The 20,072-nt window shown below is 60.0% G+C and overlaps 1 protein-coding gene across 2 annotated transcripts; it reads left to right on the top strand.

Annotated features, from left to right (window-relative positions):
* The first annotated feature begins 7,957 nt into the window (after positions 1-7,957).
* On the top strand, positions 7,958-17,064 carry PELI3 (pellino E3 ubiquitin protein ligase family member 3). 2 transcript variants are annotated; one of them, XM_062195783.1, is made up of 8 exons: positions 7,958-8,039; positions 9,050-9,199; positions 9,640-9,693; positions 11,907-12,036; positions 12,910-13,011; positions 13,764-13,958; positions 14,260-14,448; positions 15,411-17,064. In XM_062195783.1, exons 2-8 carry the CDS (start codon positions 9,051-9,053, stop codon positions 15,978-15,980), a joined length of 1,389 nt encoding a protein of 462 aa, XP_062051767.1. In that variant the 5' UTR covers positions 7,958-8,039; position 9,050; the 3' UTR covers positions 15,981-17,064. The 2 variants fall into 2 exon arrangements, with proteins under 2 accessions (XP_062051767.1, XP_062051768.1); XM_062195784.1 differs by lacking the exon at positions 14,260-14,448.
* The last annotated feature ends 3,008 nt before the right edge of the window (positions 17,065-20,072 follow it).

Below are 20,072 nucleotides of genomic sequence, written 5' to 3'. Positions count from 1 at the left end.
ACAGGCAGAGGATTAGCCTAGTGAGCCGCGGTGCCTGGCACATGGAGACATTTTTTTAAAGATTTCTTTATTGGGGCCAGTGCTGTGGTGTAGTGGGCTTAGCCTCTGCCTGTGGCATTGGAATCCTCTATGGGCGCCAGTTCAAGTCCTGGCTGCTCCTCTTCTGATCCAGCTCTCTGCTGTGGCCTGGGAAAGCAGAGGAAGATGGCCAAGTGCTTGGGCCCATGCACCCGCGTGGGAGACCCGGAAGAAGCTCCTGGCTCCTGGTTTTGGATCGGCTCAGCTCTGGCCGTTGCAGCCATTTGGGGAGTGAACCAGTGGATAGAAGACCTCTCTGTCTGTCTCTACCTCTGTCACTCTACCTTTGAAAGGCAGAGTGACAGGGAGGAGGGAGAGATCTTCTACCCACTGGTTCACTCTCCAAATACCCAGAACAGCCAGGGTTGGACCAGGCTGAAGCCAGAACCAAGAAGTCCATCTGGGTCTCCCAGGTGGGTGAAGGGATCCAAGCTCTTGGGCCATCACCTGCTGCCTCCCAGGCGTATTAGCCTGGAGCTGGATCAAAGTGTGGAGTAGCTGGGTCTCAAACCAGCGCTCTAATCAATAGGAGACGCAGACATTCCAAGCAGTGGCTTTACCTGCAGCGCCACAACACTCATTCCTCAATGTGTGTGTGTGTGTGTGTGTGTTTCAATTACATAGCAATGTTACTTTTTCTTAAAGATTTACTTATGGGCCGGCGCCATGGCTCAATAGGCTAATCCTCTGCCTGCGGCGCTGGCACCCGGGGTTCTAGTCCCGGTCGGGGCGCCGGATTCTGTCCCGGTTGCCCCTCTTCCAGGCCAGCTCTCTGCTGTGGCCCGGGAGTGCAGTGGAGGATGGCCCAAGTGCTTGGGCCCTGCACCCGCATGGGAGACCAGGAGAAGCACCTGGCTCCTGGCTTCGGATCAGCACGATGCACTGGCCGCAGCGGCCATTGGAGGGTGAACCAATGGCAAAAAGGAAGACCTTTCTCTCTCTGTCTCTCTCTCACTAGTCACTCCTCCTGTCAAAAAAAAATTAAAAAATAAAAATAAATAAATATTTACTTATTTATTTGAAAGCCAGAGTGACAGAGAGAGGGAGAGACAGAGGTCTTCCATCTGCCAGTTCACTCCCCAGGTGGCCACAAAGGCCGGAGCTGGGCCAGGCTGAAGGCAGGAGCCAGGGGCTTCGTTCCAGTTGCCCATGTGGTGGCCGGGACCCAAGCACTTGACCATCATCTGCTGCTTTCCCACGCACTCGTGTAACCTGCTGTGCCACAACACAGGTCCCTCAATGCTGAGGGATCGTTTGTTTGTTTTTAAGATTTATTTATTTGAAAGGCAGAGTTACAGAGAGGCAGAGGCAGAGAGAGATCTTCCACTTTGTGGTTCACTCCCCAAATGGCCACAATGGCTGGAGCTGAACCAATCCAAAGTCAGGAGCCAGGAGCTTCCTCTAGGTCTCCCACGTGAGTGCAGGGGCCCAAGCACTTGGGCCATCTTCCTCTGCTTTCCCAGGCCATAGCAGAGAGCTGGATTGAAAGAGGAGCATCCAGTACTAGAACCGGCACCCATATGGGATGCTGGCACTGTAGGTGGTGGCTTTACCCAGTACGCCATGGCGCCAGCCCCCAATGTTGAGGTTTTAAGATTAACCCATATTCTTGCCTTTGGCTATAGTTCATCATTTTCATTGGTTCATTACATTAATATACATAATGAATTTACTACTTACCTTTTAACAACTGATCAGAGCGTTGAATGCCTTATAACCTGTAGATGGGCAACCTTTAAGTCAGGTGTCCACCTGTGGTCCAATCAGATGTGAGGGAAGAGGGGTGAGTCACTCAGAACAAACCGCGACCTGGGCGGGAGGTCTGGGTGGGCGGAGTGGTTGTCAACTCTGTCACATTCCTCTCTCCAGGCCTGGGGCCCAAGCTCCTCCCCTTGGCTCCGGTCGGGCCTGGGGTTGCTCTGATCCAGAGAGCAGAGCAGAAGTTTCACTGTGGCATTGGGCTCTTGGGCCGTTTGTTCGGGAGACTCCAGCTGCCACGGGGCAGGAACAGTCCTCTGGGGAGGGCCGGGAGGAGAACCGAGGCCTCCTGCCAGCAGCCGCACTAGCTCCCGGCACAGGTGTCAGCCTTACCGGGAGAAGATCCCCGGCCTTGAGACTTTCTTAGGGCTGAAGCGCCATGACTCAATAGGCTAATCCTCCACCTGTAGTGCTGGCACCCCGGGTTCTAGTCCCGGTCGGGGCGCCGGATTCTGTCCCAGCTGCCCCTCTTCCAGTCCAGCTCTCTGCTGTGGCCCGGGAAGGCAGTGGAGGATGGCCCAAGTGCTTGGGCCCTGCACCCGCATGAGAGACCAGGATAAGCACCTGGCTCCTGGCTTCGGATCAGCACGGTGTGCCGGCTGCAGCGTGCCAGCTGCGGCGGCCATTGGAGGGTGAACCAACTGCAAAGGAAGTCCTTTCTCTCTGTCTCTCTCTCACTGTCCACTCTGCCTGTCAAAAAAAAAAAAAAAAAAAAAAGAATTCAATTCCTTGAAGCTCTGAGCCTGAGAACTTTTCTCTCCTGGCTGCTGGTTGGAAGCCGCCCTCGGGATTCGGAAGCCCCACCCCCAGCCCGGTTCTTTAACACGTCGATCTCCCCATAAGGGCAGCCCACCCAAACGGCCCCTTGTTTCTTCAAAGCCGGCAAGGAAGTGAGAAAGACGCCAAGGAGAGATACCAGAACGTTCTGTAACATGGTCACGTCCATGTGAGCCCGCGCCTCTTGTCACCTTGGCCATCTACTGTGGACCACGAGCAAGTCACAGGTCTCCCATGCTCCAGGGGAGAGGCCTGGGCACCGGAAGATAAGGACCCTTGGGCTGCCTTGAGCGTCTGTCTGCGTCGGCCTTAGGATGCTGTCAGGAGGAGGCCGATGGCCTTGAAAAGGCTGGTGGTGAAAGCTGGGGAATGTTACTGGGTCTCACGTCACGGGTTCTCGACACACATGGCAGGAAAGGAGCAAACTGTCACCCGTGGGAACAAGAAACAACGCACCCAAGGAATTCACCGCCTCGCTGCTTTCCAGGCCACACGCTGAAGGCACCGCCTCACTCCTGTTCCTGCTTAGCGCGCAGGGTGAGAGGTGATAAATAAACGCTGTCACACCAGAGGGAGCAGGACTTGATCCTCTCCAAGGCGCCCACCCTCTCCAGCCAGCAACAGTTCCCCTACCACGGAGAAAGCGTCCTGTGGCCGGTGTGTGGTTAAGCCACCGTCGCGTCCCACACCGGAGTGCTTCCCAGAGTCCCGGCTGCTCCACTGCAGATCCGGCTTCCTGCTAATGTGCCGGGGAGGCAGCAGAAGACGGACAAAATACTTGGAACCCTGCCACCCAGCGGGGAGGCCGGGATGGAATTCCTGGCTCCCGGCTCTGGCCTGGCCCAGCCTTGGCTGTTGCAGCCATTTAGGGAATGAACCAGTGGATGGAAGATTTCTCTTTCTCTATCTCTCCTCTCTCTCTCTGTCACTTTGCCTTTCAAATAAATAAATACATAATTTTTTTTTTTTAGAAAATAAATCGCCTCTGGGAAAAGATCAAACGCAGGACACTGTCAGGAAAACACGATACAAGGTTGACACCAAGCACGTAGCTAAAAATCTCATCTGGCTCATCCTCATGGGATTTGTCTGTCAGCAAAAGCCCCAGGTAGGGAGAGGCTTATCTCAAAGAGATTCCTGGGTATGGCCTAAGGGAGTGAGCGGCGGTGCGATCTGTAGAACTCCACAAGTGCTTAAGAGAAGTGTGCTGGCAGGGACGTTGCCAGCCTGGAGAAACAGAACAGAGGCACCTGGGTCCTGAGTTTTTGCAGACGGGATCAGGCTGCCTTGGGAGGGAGCGACGACCCAGGAGGTAGAACTCAGCGCCAGAGCCCGAGCCCAGGGCCGCGCACAATTATTCCCAGGCCTCGGAGTCTTAATCAAAGGCCAGACGCTGTGTGCCTGGCTGGGTTCCACAGGCACAGTGCACACGTCCCGATGTCCCACTTTTTGAGCACAAGGGGACACACAGCAGGTGCCTGTTCACCACTGTGCACCGGGCATGTGGGGAAGACAGGGCTCTTCAGTGCCTAAGTTTCAGGTGGAGAGGAACTGGTTCTCTGTGCCCAAGGAGGCACCTGAGTCGCCTCACACACGCCCGGACCTGGCTGGGATGATGAGACTTCGGCTGATGCTGTCCCGGGGCAGGGGGCTTGGGAGAGAGGAAGAATTTTTAACACAGAAAGGGAGTCAGAGGGCAGTCCGTGGTGGACCAGCGCCCCTACCTCCAGATACCCCCAGCCATGGTGCTGTCTGGCGTTTGAGGACAGGTTTAAAAAAGAGAGAGAGAGACAAGGTGCCTTCTGATTCGTCCTCTTGTTCACTCACTCTGCAGAAGCCGGTGCCCTGACCTGAGCCCTTTCCAGAATGCCAAGGAGACAGCGGGGTGCAGAGCGTGGTCAGCCTCCTGCCAGCAGCCGCACTCACTTGCTGGGAACGGGAGAGAGCCCCGCTGGGAGGGAGGCCCCCAGCCTCATTATGCTCAGGCTAACGTCTGCCAGCAACCTCATCACCTTGGCCAGGGCCCCTCACCGTCGGACTAATGTAGTAAAGTTCACAGTGTAAGCCACTAACGTGGGGGCGATGTGCTATGTCTGGATGGGCAACTACCATGAGATGTGCAGTTCATAAACACCACTTGGCTCAATCCTCCCAATGGCCCTTGGGGTCCAGGGGGATCAAGAGTATCACACACTCAACCATCCGTTCCTTCTTTATAAAGGGCACAGGTCACAACGTCCGTCACTTTCTGGAACAGCAGTCGGGGCCGGTGGCTGGTGCCGTTGGGAAGCCCGGCTCGGCCCTCTGGCTCTGCTTCTCCAGCGTATGCTAACGCACACCCGGTACGCAGCAGGCAGTGAGTCCCTGACTTCCGCCTGGGAGACTGCACCGGATTCCCAGCTCCCGGTTCCAACCTGGCCCCACGCCTGGCTGGTGAAGGCATTTGGGGAGTGAGATGGGAGCTGTCTGTCTGTCTGCCTTTTTCTGTCTCTCTGCCCTTCAAATAAACGATCAATAAACTCAAAACAAAATGCATTTTCTTATATGGTTTATTTATTTGAAAGGCAGAGACAGACAAACAGCGATGTCCTAGCTGCTTCTTCATTCCCTAAATGCCTGCAACCGCCAGGGCTGAGCCAGGTCAAAGCCAGGAGCCAGGAGCTTCTTCCAGGTCTCCCACGCGGGTGCAGGGCCCAAGCACTTGGGCCATCCTCCACTGCACTCCCGGGCCACAGCAGAGAGCTGGATCGGAAGTGGAGCAACCGGGACTAGAACTGGCGTCCATATGGGATGCTGGTGCTTCAGGCCAGGGCTTTAACCCGCTGCACCACAGTGCTGGCGCCACTTGTATTCTTTTTTACACCCATTCCTCTTGGGTCTCTTGCCCTCTGTACTTCTCTGCTCAGAACGGGCTCTCGTCAGAGGAGGCCTCGCCAGCATCGTGGCACTGGTAGGAGGCGGAGACCTAGGGACCGGCATCCCAGGAGCCCCGCTGTCTCCTGAGCCAGCTTCTGTCGACATACCCTCGTCTTTCCTGGTCTCTGCTTGTCCATCCAGGTACCCTGAGCCACCCCCCGATCAGCTGTGAGACCCCTTAGGACCCACCAGCCCCCTCTCAGCTCTGCCATTCACGGGGCAGGAACTTTCCCGAGGTCAAGGCTTCCCGAGCCATTCCCGCATCCGACTGCACAGACCAGCTCCCGCGGGCACCGCACAAAGCCACTCTGCTCCGAGCGCTTCCTGCCAAAGCCCGGCCTGAGCAGCGAGGCCAGGTCTCCTTTGCTCTGGATCCCAAGTCCATCTGCGGGCGCCGTCTCTTCCCAAGGGTGCCGCCCAGCATCTCAGCTCTTCCGCACCCCCAGCCCCAAATCTCCTAGCTCACCAAGAGGCTGCCGCTCTTGTTTTTTGTGCTTGTATTCTTTTTCAACTGCTTTCTTAACCAGAGACACAGATATTTCTGCTGCCTGATACTTTTCCAGCCTCTCGCCTGCAGGGACCTGAGCCCAAGAATTGAAGAATAATGGCCTGTATGCCGCTACGTTCTTTGCTTCTCTCTTCGAAGCAACGGGGAGAAGATCCAGACTGAAGACAGAGAACAGAGAGGCTGACACAGGATATCAGAGCAGCACAGCAAATCTACTTAGGGGACGCTACCTCCGCCATTTTACAGCTGAGGAGACTGGAAAGGTTAAGAAGCGGGGGCTCCCGTGACACAGCTCGGGATTTAGAACCAGAATCCAAGGCTGCAGCCGGACACAGAAGTGTCTGCCCCTCGCTGAGCCGGGTACACACCTGTAGGCGGGGGATTTCCATGCTGATTCTGCACACAGCACCTGTCCTGGGCCGGCAGGTGACGGGCTGCAGGCACAGAGGGCAGTGAGATGGTCCCAGTGTCCCACGGGGGTGGCCCGTGGACACACTGGAGGCACTCAGCAAGGAAGATACCCTGCGTGGTGGTGACTTCTCAGGGAGTTTTACAAACCAATGCTTTCGGCTATGCCGACAGCTGCGGCCTGGGAACAGTTGGCCAAGCAGTTGGCATCTCTGGACTATTTTTGGCTGGGGGAGTTAGAGGGTTGGTGGGGGCAGGAAGAATCTGCGAGATTGGGAGCATCGCAAGCAACAAGTTGGAGTGGGGGCAGATGGCAGGAGTTTCTTCTCGAGAATGTGTGGGCAAACGCTCCTTCATGATGGATGCCCAAGGCCACCTCCTCTGTGCAGTCTTCCTTGATTTCCCCCTAAAACACACTTCAAAGACTGGGATTAATGGTCCACCCGCCGGGGGCTGGCACTGCGGCACAGCTGGTAAAGCCGCTGCCTATTATGCCAGCATCCCGTATGGGTGCAGGTTTGAGTCCCGGCTGCTCCACTTCCGATCCAGCTCTCTGCTAATGCACCTGGGAAAGCAGTGGAAGATGGTCCGAGTGCTTGGGCCGCTGCGCCCACATAGGAGACCTGGAAGAAGCTCCTGGCTCCTGAGGTCCACCCTCTGGGTGTCCCCTAGCCGGTGACTATAGTTCCAGACCAAGAGATGCCGAGCCCATCCTGCCACCCCCTCCTCACAGTGACAAGGTATGGAGGGTAGGAGTCCCCACACTCGGGCTGCCCACGCAGCTGAGACCCGCAGTGGGCCTCTTTTAGCAACACAACCACTCACGGGTCATTTCTAAACCCCTGTTCCTATGTAAAATGGGTGACTACCGTGCCCGCCTCCTGGGAATTAGAGGATCCCTTTGCTCAAGCATAGAGAGACCTGGTGCCCAGCCGCAGGCCCCGGGGATCTCCTCCCCGTGGCACCTCGGGTGGTCACTGGTGCTGGCCGGAGGGGTGGGGACCCGCTGGATGCCTCGTGGAAGTGGCCCAGCTGGACTGGAAGCCTTCCCCGCGTGGGAGGCAGGGGTCTCCCGGCAGAAGGGGAGGAGTCCCAGGGCCTGAAGCTGGGGACGGGGTCGCCAAGCCCAAAGGAAGAGCCCTGGCCTAGGTGGGTGGGTGGGGTGGGGGGCACCCGGGTCTCTGAGCCAAACTCCCCAAAAACCGGGGCGGAGTCTGGGGAGCCCGAAATGGGGCAGGGGTCTCAGGACTGCGGGGGAGGAGGGGCTAGGAAGGTGGGCCGCGGTGGGCGGGGTTTCTCTCCTCCTGGGGGCGGGGCTTCCGAGACCGGGAGGCGTGGTCCCCCGGCAAAGGGGCGGAGCTCCGCTAAGGCTAAGCTTCTCCGCAAGGGGCGGAGTATCGGGCGGGGCGGGGCTCTCCCCGGAGGCGGGGAAGTGGGCGGGGCGCCGGGACAGGGGGCGGAGCGTGGCGGTTGGCGCTCGTCCCCTCCCCCCAGCCCCGGGTGTCCCCGTGACGAGGCAGCGCGGAGCCGCCGCGGGCCGGGCCCATCCCGCCGCAGCGGGCCCGGGGCCGAGCGGGGCCCGGAGCGCGGCCAGGTGAGGCCGCGGGGGCGGAGGGGGCGGGGGCTGCGCCGGGCGGGCCCCGGCGGGCGCGGGGGGCGTGTTTGCGTGGCTGCGGGCGGCGGCGGGAGTGGGTCCGAGGGCTGGCGCCTGGGGCTGTTTGCGCGTCCCTGCGGTCGCGGGACCAGGTGGGCTCTGCGCCCGTCCGGGCGCTGCCGGGGGGCCCCGGGGGTGGAGCCCGCGCGCGGCGAGCGGTTCTGCCGGGGGCCGCCGGCTCTATCTGCGTATGCGCTGGGCGTCATTGTGCCCGCCGGGCGCGGGGCGCGGGGCGGCCCCGGCGCGGTCCCGCCGGTGTGCGGATGCTTTCCAGACAGGCTGCCCGCGGGAGCCGGGCTCTGCTGCAGCCCCGAGCCGGAGAGGGGAGCGCCGCCCCCACAGGCCTCCAGGGACCCGGGCGGCCCGGGGACCGCAGACACCTGCGGGGGGGAGGGGGCGTCCCGAGGCCTGGCTCCAGGGCGAAGCCAGGAAGGGGAGACTGAGGCAGATGGGTGGCGAGGTGGAGGCCGGGGCGGGGGGACAGCGGCCGGAGGACAGAGGGTCATTGAGAAACAGACGGACGGACAGGTCCAGACTCAGTGTGGGGCACGGAGATGAAGAGGGACAGGTGGGTCTGGAGAACCAGACCGAGAGGCCAGCTCGGCGGGCCAGAGCTCAGGAACCGCGCCTGACCTGAGAGATGAGGGTCCCCAACTCTTGGTTAGCTCCTTTGCCAAGCACTTCCCAGACTGGAGACGTGGCCCCACCAAGTGTCCTCGCTGCCCCGTGCCCTGGCTGTGCCTCCGCTGCAGACCACCCACCTCCCCTCCCTGCTGTCATAGCAGCCCCCACGACTCCGGGGAGCGAGGTCAGCGTTGCCACAGCAACAGAAGGGGAGAAGGGCCCCTCCGGCCCCAGCCTGGGTGGCTTGCAGCAGACGGGCTGTGGGACAGAGGGGTCCCCGGGGTGGGATGCTGCAACGCTATTTTCTCCTCTCCCACTCTGCCCAGAATGGTGCTAGAAGGAAACCCGGAAGTGGGGTCCCCCCGCACCTCTGACCTCCAGCACCCCGGGAGCAAGGGCTCTTGTGTCCTCTCTTCTGGTGAAGGCGCACAGCCGGACGAAGAGCCCATCAAGTATGGCGAACTCATCGTCCTGGGGTGAGCCTCCCTGGTCCCCCCTGGGGGGTGGGGCACCAGGCACCCCCCAGCACCCCACAGGGGACCCAGCGCTCCCCAAGCAGTCCTCCATCACCGTCCCCTCTGAAGGGCCACGCTGACCAAACCCACCTCAATGCATGGCTGTTATTCTCGTAAATGCCCGAGACAGTTCTCACTGCCCACCCGAGTTTCTGGTCAGAGGAGGACGTTAGCACCGGTGGCCTACCATAAAGCACCTCGTGTGCGTGGCGTGGCGTGGAGAACTCTGGCTCCGGTCCTGCCTCTGCAAACAGGGCTGTTGACTACCCCACCTCAGAGGGTGGTCGGAAGGAAGGCGCGGACGTAGTGTGTAGAGCCGCCCCCAGCACCAGTGCCCTGTTCTGGGAGGCAGCTGTGCCAAGCCCTCTCACGGACATTGTTTCGTTTCGATCTTCACAAAGATGCTGTGAGGAAGGAGGTGAGGAAACGGAGGCTGGCCCGAGGGCACGCGGCTGGTAAGTGGCAGGGCGGGACCCGGACCCAGGGCTTACTCTAGTCTGGTGCGCTCTCGTTAACACATGGGAGACCTCAGACCAGGAGAGAGGAAGCGCCGTGAGTTGGAGCCGGGCATCTCTTCCTGGTCTCCACCTGACCGGGACTGTGCCCCCACCCACGCAGACCACCCCCGACCCCACCCCTGCCTGGGCGTGGGCCTTCCTGCTTCCCCGTCCGTAGCCCGTTTTGGCATCTCTCCCAGCCATGGTTCCTGAAAACACTCTTTGATAAGCTATTTTTAACGATGGTGATCGTTAAGAAATAATAATGACTATTGATATTGATAGACCCATATTTGTGCTTTTTAAGACACGTCATAACAGCTCACACGAAGGCCCGCTGTAGACATGCCAAACCCTGTGTTGAGCACTTTTAAAATGCGTCACCTCACTGCATTCTTAAAAGGAACCTCGGAGGTAGGGTCTGACAATTAGCCCCGTTTTCCAGAGATCGCGCGGCAAGTGGAAGAGCCGGGATTTGAGCCCTGCCCAGCTGACTCCCCAGCCTGGGTCCTGACCTGCCCCCCCCCAAGGCCTGGCACCCCTGCAACACAGGAAGAACTCAGCAGGGCAAAAGGGACGCTCCTCTCAGGGCTGCTTGTTTTTGGAAAACTGTCTGCTCAGTGTCCTAAACGAAGGGCCAGCTCCCAGCTGAGGACAAGGCCACCGTGAGGGACACTGGACCACAGGCGCCGTGGGCCCTCCAGACAGCTGTCTGTCCTGTGCAGAGCAGGGCAGCCCCGCCTTGTGCATCTGAGCCACCTGGAGAACACGGAACACACCCGCCCGCACCTGCGAGTCAGTCTCCATGGCTGTGGCCAGGGAATCCGGATTTTTTTTTTTTTTTAAGATCTATTTTATTTATTTGAAAGGCAGAGTTATAGACAGAGAGGAGAGACAACACACACACACACACACACACAGAGAGAGAGAGAGAGCTTCCATCTGCTGGTTTACTCCCCAAATGGCCACAACCTCCAGGGCTGGGCCAGGTCCACAGAGGAGCCCAGAACTCCAGCTAGGTCTCCGACATGGGTGGCAGGGACCCAAGGACTTGAGCCGTCATCTGCTACTTTCCCAGGCGCGTTAGCAGTGAGCTGGATTGGAAGCGGAGCAGCTGGGCCTCGCAGGCGGTGGCTTAACCCGCAGTGCCACACGGCAGCCCCAGAAATCGGGGTTTTGACGCGCCCAGCAGAAGGTTCTGATTGGATGGCTGTCGGCTGTGGTTGGCAGCTGCTGGCCCCATCACTCCCCACTCTGCATTCCTTCATGACTCCCCTGGTGCCCGGACAATGTCCACCAACTTCACTTCCCCTCCGGCCCCTCACCACCCGACCCACCCCCACGGATCTCACCAAACCCTGCCAGCCTTGGGGCCTTGGCTCCTGGCAGGGTCAGCCTTCGGTCTTCTGTGGGTCTGGAGTCAGGCAGACCTGAGCTCCAATCCCGACTTCCTCCGCCTTCTCTCCCGATCACCTCGCTGGGCCTCGATTTCTCTCGTTAGTAAAAGGAGCAGAGAGGCACCTGTGGGTCATTGCGAAGGTGCCTTTAGGTGATCACTAGCGCAGAGGCCCAGGTGGCGACGGCCAGCAAGGCTGTGATTCACCCCGTCTTTGCCTCTCACAGTCGTCCCCCACCCTGCCCTGGCCCAGGACAAGAGCTGGAAAGGGGGGGGGGGGGATTTCACGCCATGGCGAGAGGAGGAAGTAGCAGCGTGGCTCACGTTCTTTCTTGCGTTTGGGTTCTGGTAGTGCTGTAAGAAACCAGAGTTGGCTATAGATGGGTCCTTTCCAGTTCTTCAGAGCCCGTACAGATCTTCCCTGACCCTGGGCCAGCGTCTCCTCCTCCCACCTCTGAGCCCCCAGTGCACTTGGCTTGTACTTGGCTCATGGCACGTGGCACCGTGGTTCTCAGAGAAGTGAGGGCTTTCCAAACCCACCTGTCGGCCAGCACCAGTCCGGGCGTGACTCGGCTGTCCCTGAAACACTCGGTCCCTTGAATGGATCCCCTGCCCCATCCCCGGTGCCCTGATCTGGTACTGAGGGTGTCCCCCTCGGGGGGTGCTGCAGACATCTGCCCAGAGCTTGGCAGTTTCCCGTGAGCCCCCCCAGAAGCTGACTGTCTCTTCTTGTCTCCCCCCACGGCCCTTTCCTCCCCGCCTGCCGCATGCGCAGCTACAACGGGTGTCTGGCCAGCGGGGACAGGGGCCGCCGGCGGAGTCGCCTGGCCCTGAGTCGCCGGCCGCACGCCAATGGGGTGAAGCCGGACGTCATGCACCACATCTCCACGCCGCTCGTCTCCAAGGCAAGTGCTTGTTGCAGCACGGCCAGCGGCCGGCCCTGCCCTCCTGCCTCAGGCCCAGGTCTTCGGCCTTCTCAGCCCACCTGCCCAGGGTCCTGTCGGAGCAGGGAGCCCACTGTGTGTGTCAGTACTCACTGCCGTTGGCCAACCAGAGAAGCTGCGATGAGGAATCCTTTGATTTTTTTTTTTTTTAATTATTTATTTGAAAGGCAGAGGGACAGAGTGAGAGGGAGAGACAGAGTAAGATCCATCCACTGGTTCACTCCCCAAATGGCTGCAACAGCCAAGGCTGGGCCAGGCTGAAGCCAAGAGACCTGACTGCCATCCACGTCTCCCGCTTGGGTAGCGGGGACCTAAGTACTTGGGCCGCCATCTGCTTTCCCAGGCGCACGAGCAGGAAGTTGGGTGGAAAGTGGGCAGCCGGTCTCAAACGCGCGCTCTGAGACGCCAGTTTGCGAATGTTTCCTTGACCACCAGACCTCATGCCGTGGATGGAAATGAGCAGCATCATTTTAGCAGCAAGCGAGGCTGAGAGGGGAGGTGTGGGGGTCACACAGCGAAGGCAAAGGGAAAACCTTTGGCTGCGGAGGATCTGGGTTAGAATCCCGCCTCTGCTGTCCAGCGGGGTGGCCATTTTCTTCTCTCTGACCTGAAGTTCCCTCAGCTGTGAAGTGGAATGATAGCCCATTCTTGGGGTGCCTGCAGAAGTCAAATAAGGTAACAGGTGCACAGCACCTGCCACACCAACACTCTGGCAGCAGATGAACCTGTGCCCTCCCCCGGGAGTGGTCCCTGGGCCTTGAGCGCCCACTTCTGGCTCAGGGGCCCACACTTCTGGCCACAGGCCCTGGAAAGTGACTTCCTTCTCCCCACCAGGCACTGAGTAACCGAGGCCAGCACAGCATCTCGTACACGCTGTCCCGGAGCCACTCGGTCATAGTGGAGTACACACACGACAGCGACACAGACATGTTCCAGGTATGCTGAGGCCCCTCCGCCAGCCTCGGACCCCTGGGCTGCTGGGCCCCGAGGCTCTGCGGGTGTCCAGGGGAAGGCCGGGACCCCAGGCCGTGAGGCTGCGGGAAGGGGCTGTGGTGCACTTGAGGTGCAGTTGACCGCCCAGCGTGAGTCAGTGTTCATATCAAGACTCAAATGCAAGGGTCTCAGGCCGCGGGAGGCCATTCAGCTTAGGGGTTCAGAGTGTGGGTGTGGGGGTTGTAACGCCCGAGTTCGGATCCCAGCTCTGTCACTTTGGGCGCAAGTCATTTAATTTCACCGGGCCTTGCTTTATTCATCTGTAAAATGGGACCCATTATAGCAGCAGCCCCCGCCTTGGAAGATAACTGATTTATTGCATAGCGAATGCGTGGCGTGGTGTCTACTGTACAGTAAGTGCCAAAACTCAGTGCACCGGATCGTTAGAAAGTTCATGGAGAATGCAAGTGATGCATTATGCAATAAGACGAAGCTCGCCTTTCACTTCCATTCTACATGAACTTTTCGATGTGCTGCAAATCAGCTGGTTCGTTCTGAATGGCTGCTCCCCAGAGCGGGGAGGGTGGCAAACAAGAAGCTCCCAGCCCTTAGTTTATTGGACTCAGAGCCCCCTCCCTGGGAGACCAGGGTGCACCAGGAGTGGGGGTGGTGCTGCCCTTCCCAGAGCAGCTGCCGGGAGGCCGGGAGAGTCACCCTGCCCGTGTCGTCCTGGGCTCGCCGCCCCTCCCTCGCAGATCGGCCGCTCCACGGAGAACATGATCGACTTTGTGGTCACGGACACGTCCCCTGGAGGAGGGGCTGCCGAGGGCCCCTCCGCCCAGAGCACCATCTCCCGCTACGCCTGCCGGATCCTCTGTGCCCGCCGGCCGCCCTATACTGCCCGCATCTACGCTGCTGGCTTCGACGCCTCCAGCAACATCTTCCTTGGAGTGAGTGAGTCCCAGGCAGGGAGTAACTCTTTGTCCAGAGTGAGTCCAGGGGCAGGCTGGGGAGGTGTGGCACCCTGGGGGAGGGACCAGCCCAGGTGACCCTAACCGTGACCCAGGCAACCCCACATCACAGAGGAGCACAGTGAGTCAGCCAGCGGTCAGGCGGTGCCCGAGTCGTGCGCCCCCGATTGCGATCCTCTCTAGGCTGCCTCTGAACTTGAGGGTAGAGGGGCAGTACCTCTGGCATGCAGCCTGCTGGGGGCCACTCGGGGATGGGATCTGACCCCTCCTGTGGTCCCAGGAGCGGGCGGCCAAATGGCGGACCCCCGACGGCCTGATGGACGGCCTGACCACCAACGGCGTCCTGGTGATGCACCCAGCAGGCGGCTTCTCCGAGGACTCGGCCCCGGGTGTCTGGCGGGAGATCTCAGTGTGCGGGAATGTGTACACGCTGCGGGACAGCCGCTCAGCCCAGCAGCGGGGGAAGCTGGTAGGTGGCCCGCTCCGCCCCCATCTTGCCCAGGCCTGAGGCTGTGTCTCCGGGGGAGGGGGAGGTCTGAGGCTCAGGGAATTTTTGGCACGTGTGCCAAGGTGCAGCCTGTCCACGGCTGGAGACCCATGAGGTGACCAGAGCCCACGCAGACGCTCTGGGCAGTACCCAGCAGCTTTCGGGCTGCCGGCAGCTTAAAAAAAAAATCGCACCCTCTTCTGAGGGTGACACTGGGCCCACGTGTGAGCAGTTTATAGCCTCGACTGTTGGCAGGGCGCAGGGCGGCTGTCACATTCAGGCGGGTTTAGCTTTCTCACCCTCCCTGGCGCAGGCAGCCGCGGGAGCTCCACGTTGGTGCGGATCAGAGAGCCAAGGTTAGGAGCGGGGAGTGGGCCCCAGAGAGAGCTGGGGCTTGCCCCAGGTCGTGGGGCCGTGTCACAGTCTCCCTGGGTCTGGGCGCACGGGCCAGGGAGCCGCGAAGCCTCAGTGCAAGCAGACCTTCCTGGAGCGTCAGCCCTCCAGAGAGTTCTGGGGGAAGGCTCTTTCCAAAAGCTCTGTCCGTGACTCCCCCACGTGCCGGGCTCCGTGGTGAGTGTTTCCATCAGCTGATCCTCACGAAACCCACTCAGGACCCCAGGAAGTGGAATCCATCACGAGGTTGGGGAAATTAACAGAGCGGTGCAGCCACCCGCCAGGGGCACAGTCAGGCATCGGGGAAGCCGGAAGGCAAACGCAGGCAGCGTGGCCCTGGGATCCTCCGTGAACCACAGCCCCGGGTGTGTGGGGGAGGGGACAGCAGCTCTGGGCCCCGTATCCAGCTTCCTGCTTAGGGGCGTCTCCTGCCTCTACCATGGCGGGACGGGGGGAGCCTCAGACAGGGCTTTGGTCCAGGCCTTGTGATCTGACAGACAAGGAGACCAAAGCTCCCTGTGGCAGTAAGGCCCCTCTGCTGGCTCCTGCAGGTGGAAGACGAGTCCAACGTGCTTCAGGACGGCTCGCTCATCGACCTGTGCGGGGCCACACTGCTGTGGCGCACGCCGGCGGGGCTGCTGCGGGCACCCACGCTGAAGCAGCTGGAGGCCCAGCGGCAGGAGGCAAACGCGGCCCGGCCCCAGTGCCCCGTGGGCCTCAGCACCCTGGCCTTCCCTAGCCCAGCCCGCGGCCGCACTGCACCTGACAAGCAACAGCCCTGGGTCTACGTCCGCTGCGGCCACGTTCATGGCTACCACGGTTGGGGCTGCCGGCGGGAGCGGGGTCCCCAGGAACGGGAGTGTCCCCTCTGCCGTCTGGTGGGGCCCTACGTGCCCCTGTGGCTCGGCCAGGAGGCTGGCCTCTGCCTGGACCCCGGGCCGCCCAGCCATGCCTTTGCGCCCTGCGGCCATGTGTGCTCTGAGAAGACTGCCCGCTACTGGGCCCAGACGCCACTGCCCCATGGCACCCACGCCTTCCACGCTGCCTGTCCCTTTTGCGGGGCCTGGCTCACCGGCGAGCATGGCTGCGTCCGTCTCATATTCCAGGGCCCACTGGACTAGGCTCCCTGGGGCCCCTGCCGCCGTGCCCGCCTGCCCACCCAGGTTCCCCCAGCCCCTGCAGCCCAGAGGAGCTCTGCATGTGGGACTCTTGCCTGCTGGCCCGTAGCCACACGGATGGACACGTCGGACGGGCTGTGCCCTCCCCTCTTAACTCTGGCCCCCCAAGGGGTCCCCACGATCTCCACCCCGGTCATACTGATGGGACCTGCAGCACCAGCTCTGTCCGAGGCTGCTGGGGGAAAGCCCAGCCCTATGCCCTACCCTTCCTGGGCCATCCCACATCTCACCGCCTACACTGTGCCCCTGGGGGAGTGAAGGAGCCCTGGCCCCTGACCCTCAGCTTAGACTGGCCGCGCTCTGAGCCTGCCAACCCGACTCCAGATAGTCATCGTCTCCGCTGCCCCTGGGCCCCTGGACGCCTCGCTGCTCTGCTGCTCCCAAACCCACGTGTCCCGCATGCGTGCAGCGCTCCAGCCCCTGAGCACGGGAGGGTGCAGGCAGCTGGGATCCGCATTTGCTGCCGCCTACCTTGGGCTGGACTGCGTGCCAGGTGGGCTCTAGGCGCACAGACCGTGAGACCTGGGCTCCCCGCCTGGCAGAGCCCAGTCCAGCAGAGGACAGACCAGAGTAGCCGATGGCAGCACAACTACAGGCATGCGCGGATCAGAGGATGAGAGGCTGCCGGCAATCCGAGCTGGGTGGGAAAGTGAGCTAGGCTTCCCGGAGGAGGAGGCACAGGGGCTCAGCTCAGACGAAAGGGAGGGTCCGGGCACAGCCGGCATGTGGGGGCTGTGCTGACCTGGGGAGATGCAGGGGGGTGGAGCAACAGACCCAGGGTGGCTGGAGTAGAGGGTGGGGCTGTGCTGACCTGGGGAGATGCTGGCTGGAGGCTGCTGGCCTCTTGTGGACAGACAGCTAAGAGTCAACCAAGAGGGGAGACTGGATTTGCGATTCCGGAGCATCGGCTGTGACACAAGGGCTACCATTTCCGAACACCTGCCACGAGCCCTGCCCTGTGCTAATGACAATAATAACTGTTGGCTGAGACTCACCAAGCACCAGGCTCTGCTTCTCCGGGGGGGGGGGGGTAATTTCCCACAGCAGCCCAGGGCGGGAGGTTCAGGTTTGGGTTTACAGGGAGATGGTGGAAGTGGCCAAGGCAGGACGCCAGCGCACAGCAGAGCAGCCCCTTTGCTTCAGCCGGGACAGGGCTGAACTAGGTAGGGTTTTGGAGGTGGTTTCCTCAAAAGGCCAGGTTCATGGCCCAAAGAGGGACCTGCACCTGCTGGTGCTGGGAGCTGACCACCACCCACTGCAGGCCACCTGCACCCCAGGCCAGGGTGTTTCGAGGAGTGAAAACGAGGGGCCCCTGAGGAGACAGGTCGCACCTGCTGCCCGAGCCATGTATTGAGTGGCAGATTCTCTTTATTTTTTTGACAGGCAGAGTTAGTGAGAGAGAGAGACAGAGAGAAAGGTCTTCCTTCCATTGGTTCACCCCCAAATGGCTGCTATGGCCGGCGCGCTGTGCCAATCCGAAGCCAGGAGCCAGGTGATTCCTCCTGGTCTCCCTTGTGGGTGCAGGGCCCAAGCACTTGGGCCATCCTCCACTGCCTTCCCGGGCCACAGCAGAGAGCTGGACTGGGAGAGGAGCAGCTAGGACAGAATCCGGCGACCCGACCGGGACTAGAACCCGCCACAGGCGGAGGATTAGCCTAGTGAGCTGCAGCGCAGGCCTAAATGGCAGATTCTGTCCAGAGCCGGGGTGAAGTTCTGGTAGGTGGCACAGTTGAGGGGAACAACATGGACTGGCAGGGAAAATGGCCTGGCAACCAACGAGCTCAGTGTGCAGGGGGCAGAGGAGAGGAGTGGAGCGGCTGGGGCCCGATGGGACGCAGTTTCCAGGGGGCCTAAGCCTGGACTGGACCCGTGTTCATCCTGGCTGCAGGTCATCTCCCCTGATGGGCCAAGGGCCAAGCTGGGGTCTTGCTGGGGTTGCCCCAACTATTCTGGGGGTGTGAGTCAGGTAGACAGGTACTCTGGAGACATGAAAAGACAGAACAAGCTGACCTGAGCATCACCCTGCTGAGGGGCGGATCCAGAAGCATAGGCAGTGCCTGTCCTAGGGGAAGGACCTGCCCATGACCGCACAGCTGGTTGGAGCTCCAGGGACCAGACCTGGGCGTTGGAGGGGACAGAGGGTACCTGCATCTGGTGAGAGGAGATGTGATTGGTTAGAGCCCTGCTTCCCTGCGGCAGGGTGGGGGTGGGGAGCATTTCAACCCCTCCCTCCCCACTCCATACACAAAGCACCAGAACTCCAGCTCTCCCCGATTCTGTCCTCTGACCCTGTTGGGAACCAGGCATGGAAATGCTCTGAACCCATGTCCAGCAAGGACCCGCAGAGTGTGGGAGGAGAGACCCGCAGAGGGCCCACCCTGGGCCCTGGGAGAGGACTGGGAGGGGTTGGTGCAGGGGTCAGGAGACCCTGCTCTTGGTCCAGCCCTGCCCTGCCCCTTGCCAGCACTAGGAACCTGTTCCCAGGTGGTGAGCGCAGTAACAGTCCCTACCTCATGAGACGGCTGCAGGGCTCCTATAACAATAGACACACAACGCTGGTTCCTCACCTGCCTCTTTTTTTCATTCCCATGGGACGGAGCCAAGGATGGGAACGGTCATGAAGCCATGACTCCAATGAGTAGATGTGTGTGTGTGTGTGGTGCTTGGGCTGGGGGGAGGTGGGGAGGACCGTGGGTAGAAGGTCTGAATAAGGCTAAGCTCCAGTTCAGGGACACCCGAGGACATGCTGTGTGGCCTTACAGAAGTCAGTGAACCTCTTAGCCTCAGTTTCCCCACCTGTGTTATGGGTAAAATGATGATATCCTATCTCCTGGGTTTTGCAAGGATTAAGAGAGCCTCCTGGGACTTGAGTGCGTGCTCACGTCAACTGTGATCCTACACATGGGACCAAGCAGCTTGTTTGTGGGGTGCCGAAAGGTGCTGAGCTCGTCTGCTTTCCTGAGCTGTTCCCTGGTGGCAGTAGACAGCACTGTCTCCTCTGTGTTCATTTCAGTGTCTCAAGGGTGAACTCTAATGCCCATGTTTAAAAAAAGATTTATTTATTTAGTTATTTGAAAGGCAGAGTTACAGAGAGCACGGGAAAGGCAGAGAAAGAGAGAGAGATCTTCCACCTTTTGGTTCACTCCCCAAATGGCTGCAACAGCCATTGGACTAGGTTGAAGCCAGGAGCTTCATCAGGGTCTCCCACGAGCACCTGGGCCACCTTCCGCTGCTCTCCCAGGCACATTAGCAGGGAGCTGGGTTGGAAGTGGAGCAGCTGGAATGGTGGTGCTGCAGGGAGCAGCTTAACCTGCAGTGCCACAGCACCAGCTCCTTTATACTCATTTTTTTTTTAAAGATTTATTTATTTGAAAGGCAGAGACACAGAGGAGAGAGAATTATCTTCCATCTGCTGGTTCATTTCCCAAATGGCCACAATGGCCGGAGCTGGGCCAATCCGAAGCCAGGAGCCAGGGGCTTCCTTCAGATCTCCCACATGGGTTCAGGAGCCCTAGCACTTGGGCCATCTTCCACTGCTTTCCCAGGAACATTTAGCAGAGAGCTGGATCAGAAGTGGAGCACCTGAGACTCAAACTGGTGCCCATATGGGATGCCGGCACCGCAGATGGAGGCTTAACCTTCACCACAGCACCGGTCCTGCCACCCACTTTTTTATTTATTTTTTTTTTAGAGGTTCAGTTACAGATAGAAAGAAGGAGAGACAGAAAGATCTCCCATCTGCTGGTTCACTCTAAAAATGGCTGCAGCTGCTGGAGCTGGGCTGATCGCCTCCTGTAACCTATAACCCATTTTATTTTTTTTTTAAAGATTGTATTCATTTATTTGAGAGGTAGAGTTTCAGACAGTGAGAGGGAGAGAGAGAGAGAGAGGTTTGTCTTCCATCCACTTGTTTACTCCCCAGATGGCCACAATGGCAGGAGCTGCACCGATCTGAAGCCAGGAGCTTCCTCTAGGTCTCCCACATGGGTGCAGGGGCCCAAGGACCTGGGCCATCTTCCACTGCTTTCCCAGGCC

Source organism: Lepus europaeus, chromosome 7 (assembly GCF_033115175.1).
Source record: "Lepus europaeus isolate LE1 chromosome 7, mLepTim1.pri, whole genome shotgun sequence".
NCBI lineage: Eukaryota > Metazoa > Chordata > Mammalia > Lagomorpha > Leporidae > Lepus > Lepus europaeus.
This window is presented reverse-complemented; position numbering and strand designations above follow the sequence as displayed.

Bases quoted from the DNA above. Each gene is read 5' to 3' on its own strand.
- PELI3 (XM_062195783.1), top strand. From the start codon at position 9,051: ATGGTGCTAGAAGGAAACCCGGAAGTGGGGTCCCCCCGCACCTCTGAC. The intron at 9,200-9,639 runs GTGAGCCTCCCT...ATCTTCACAAAG, and splicing joins GGCGAACTCATCGTCCTGGG to ATGCTGTGAGGAAGGAGGTG. The intron at 9,694-11,906 runs GTAAGTGGCAGG...CCGCATGCGCAG, and splicing joins GGCCCGAGGGCACGCGGCTG to CTACAACGGGTGTCTGGCCA.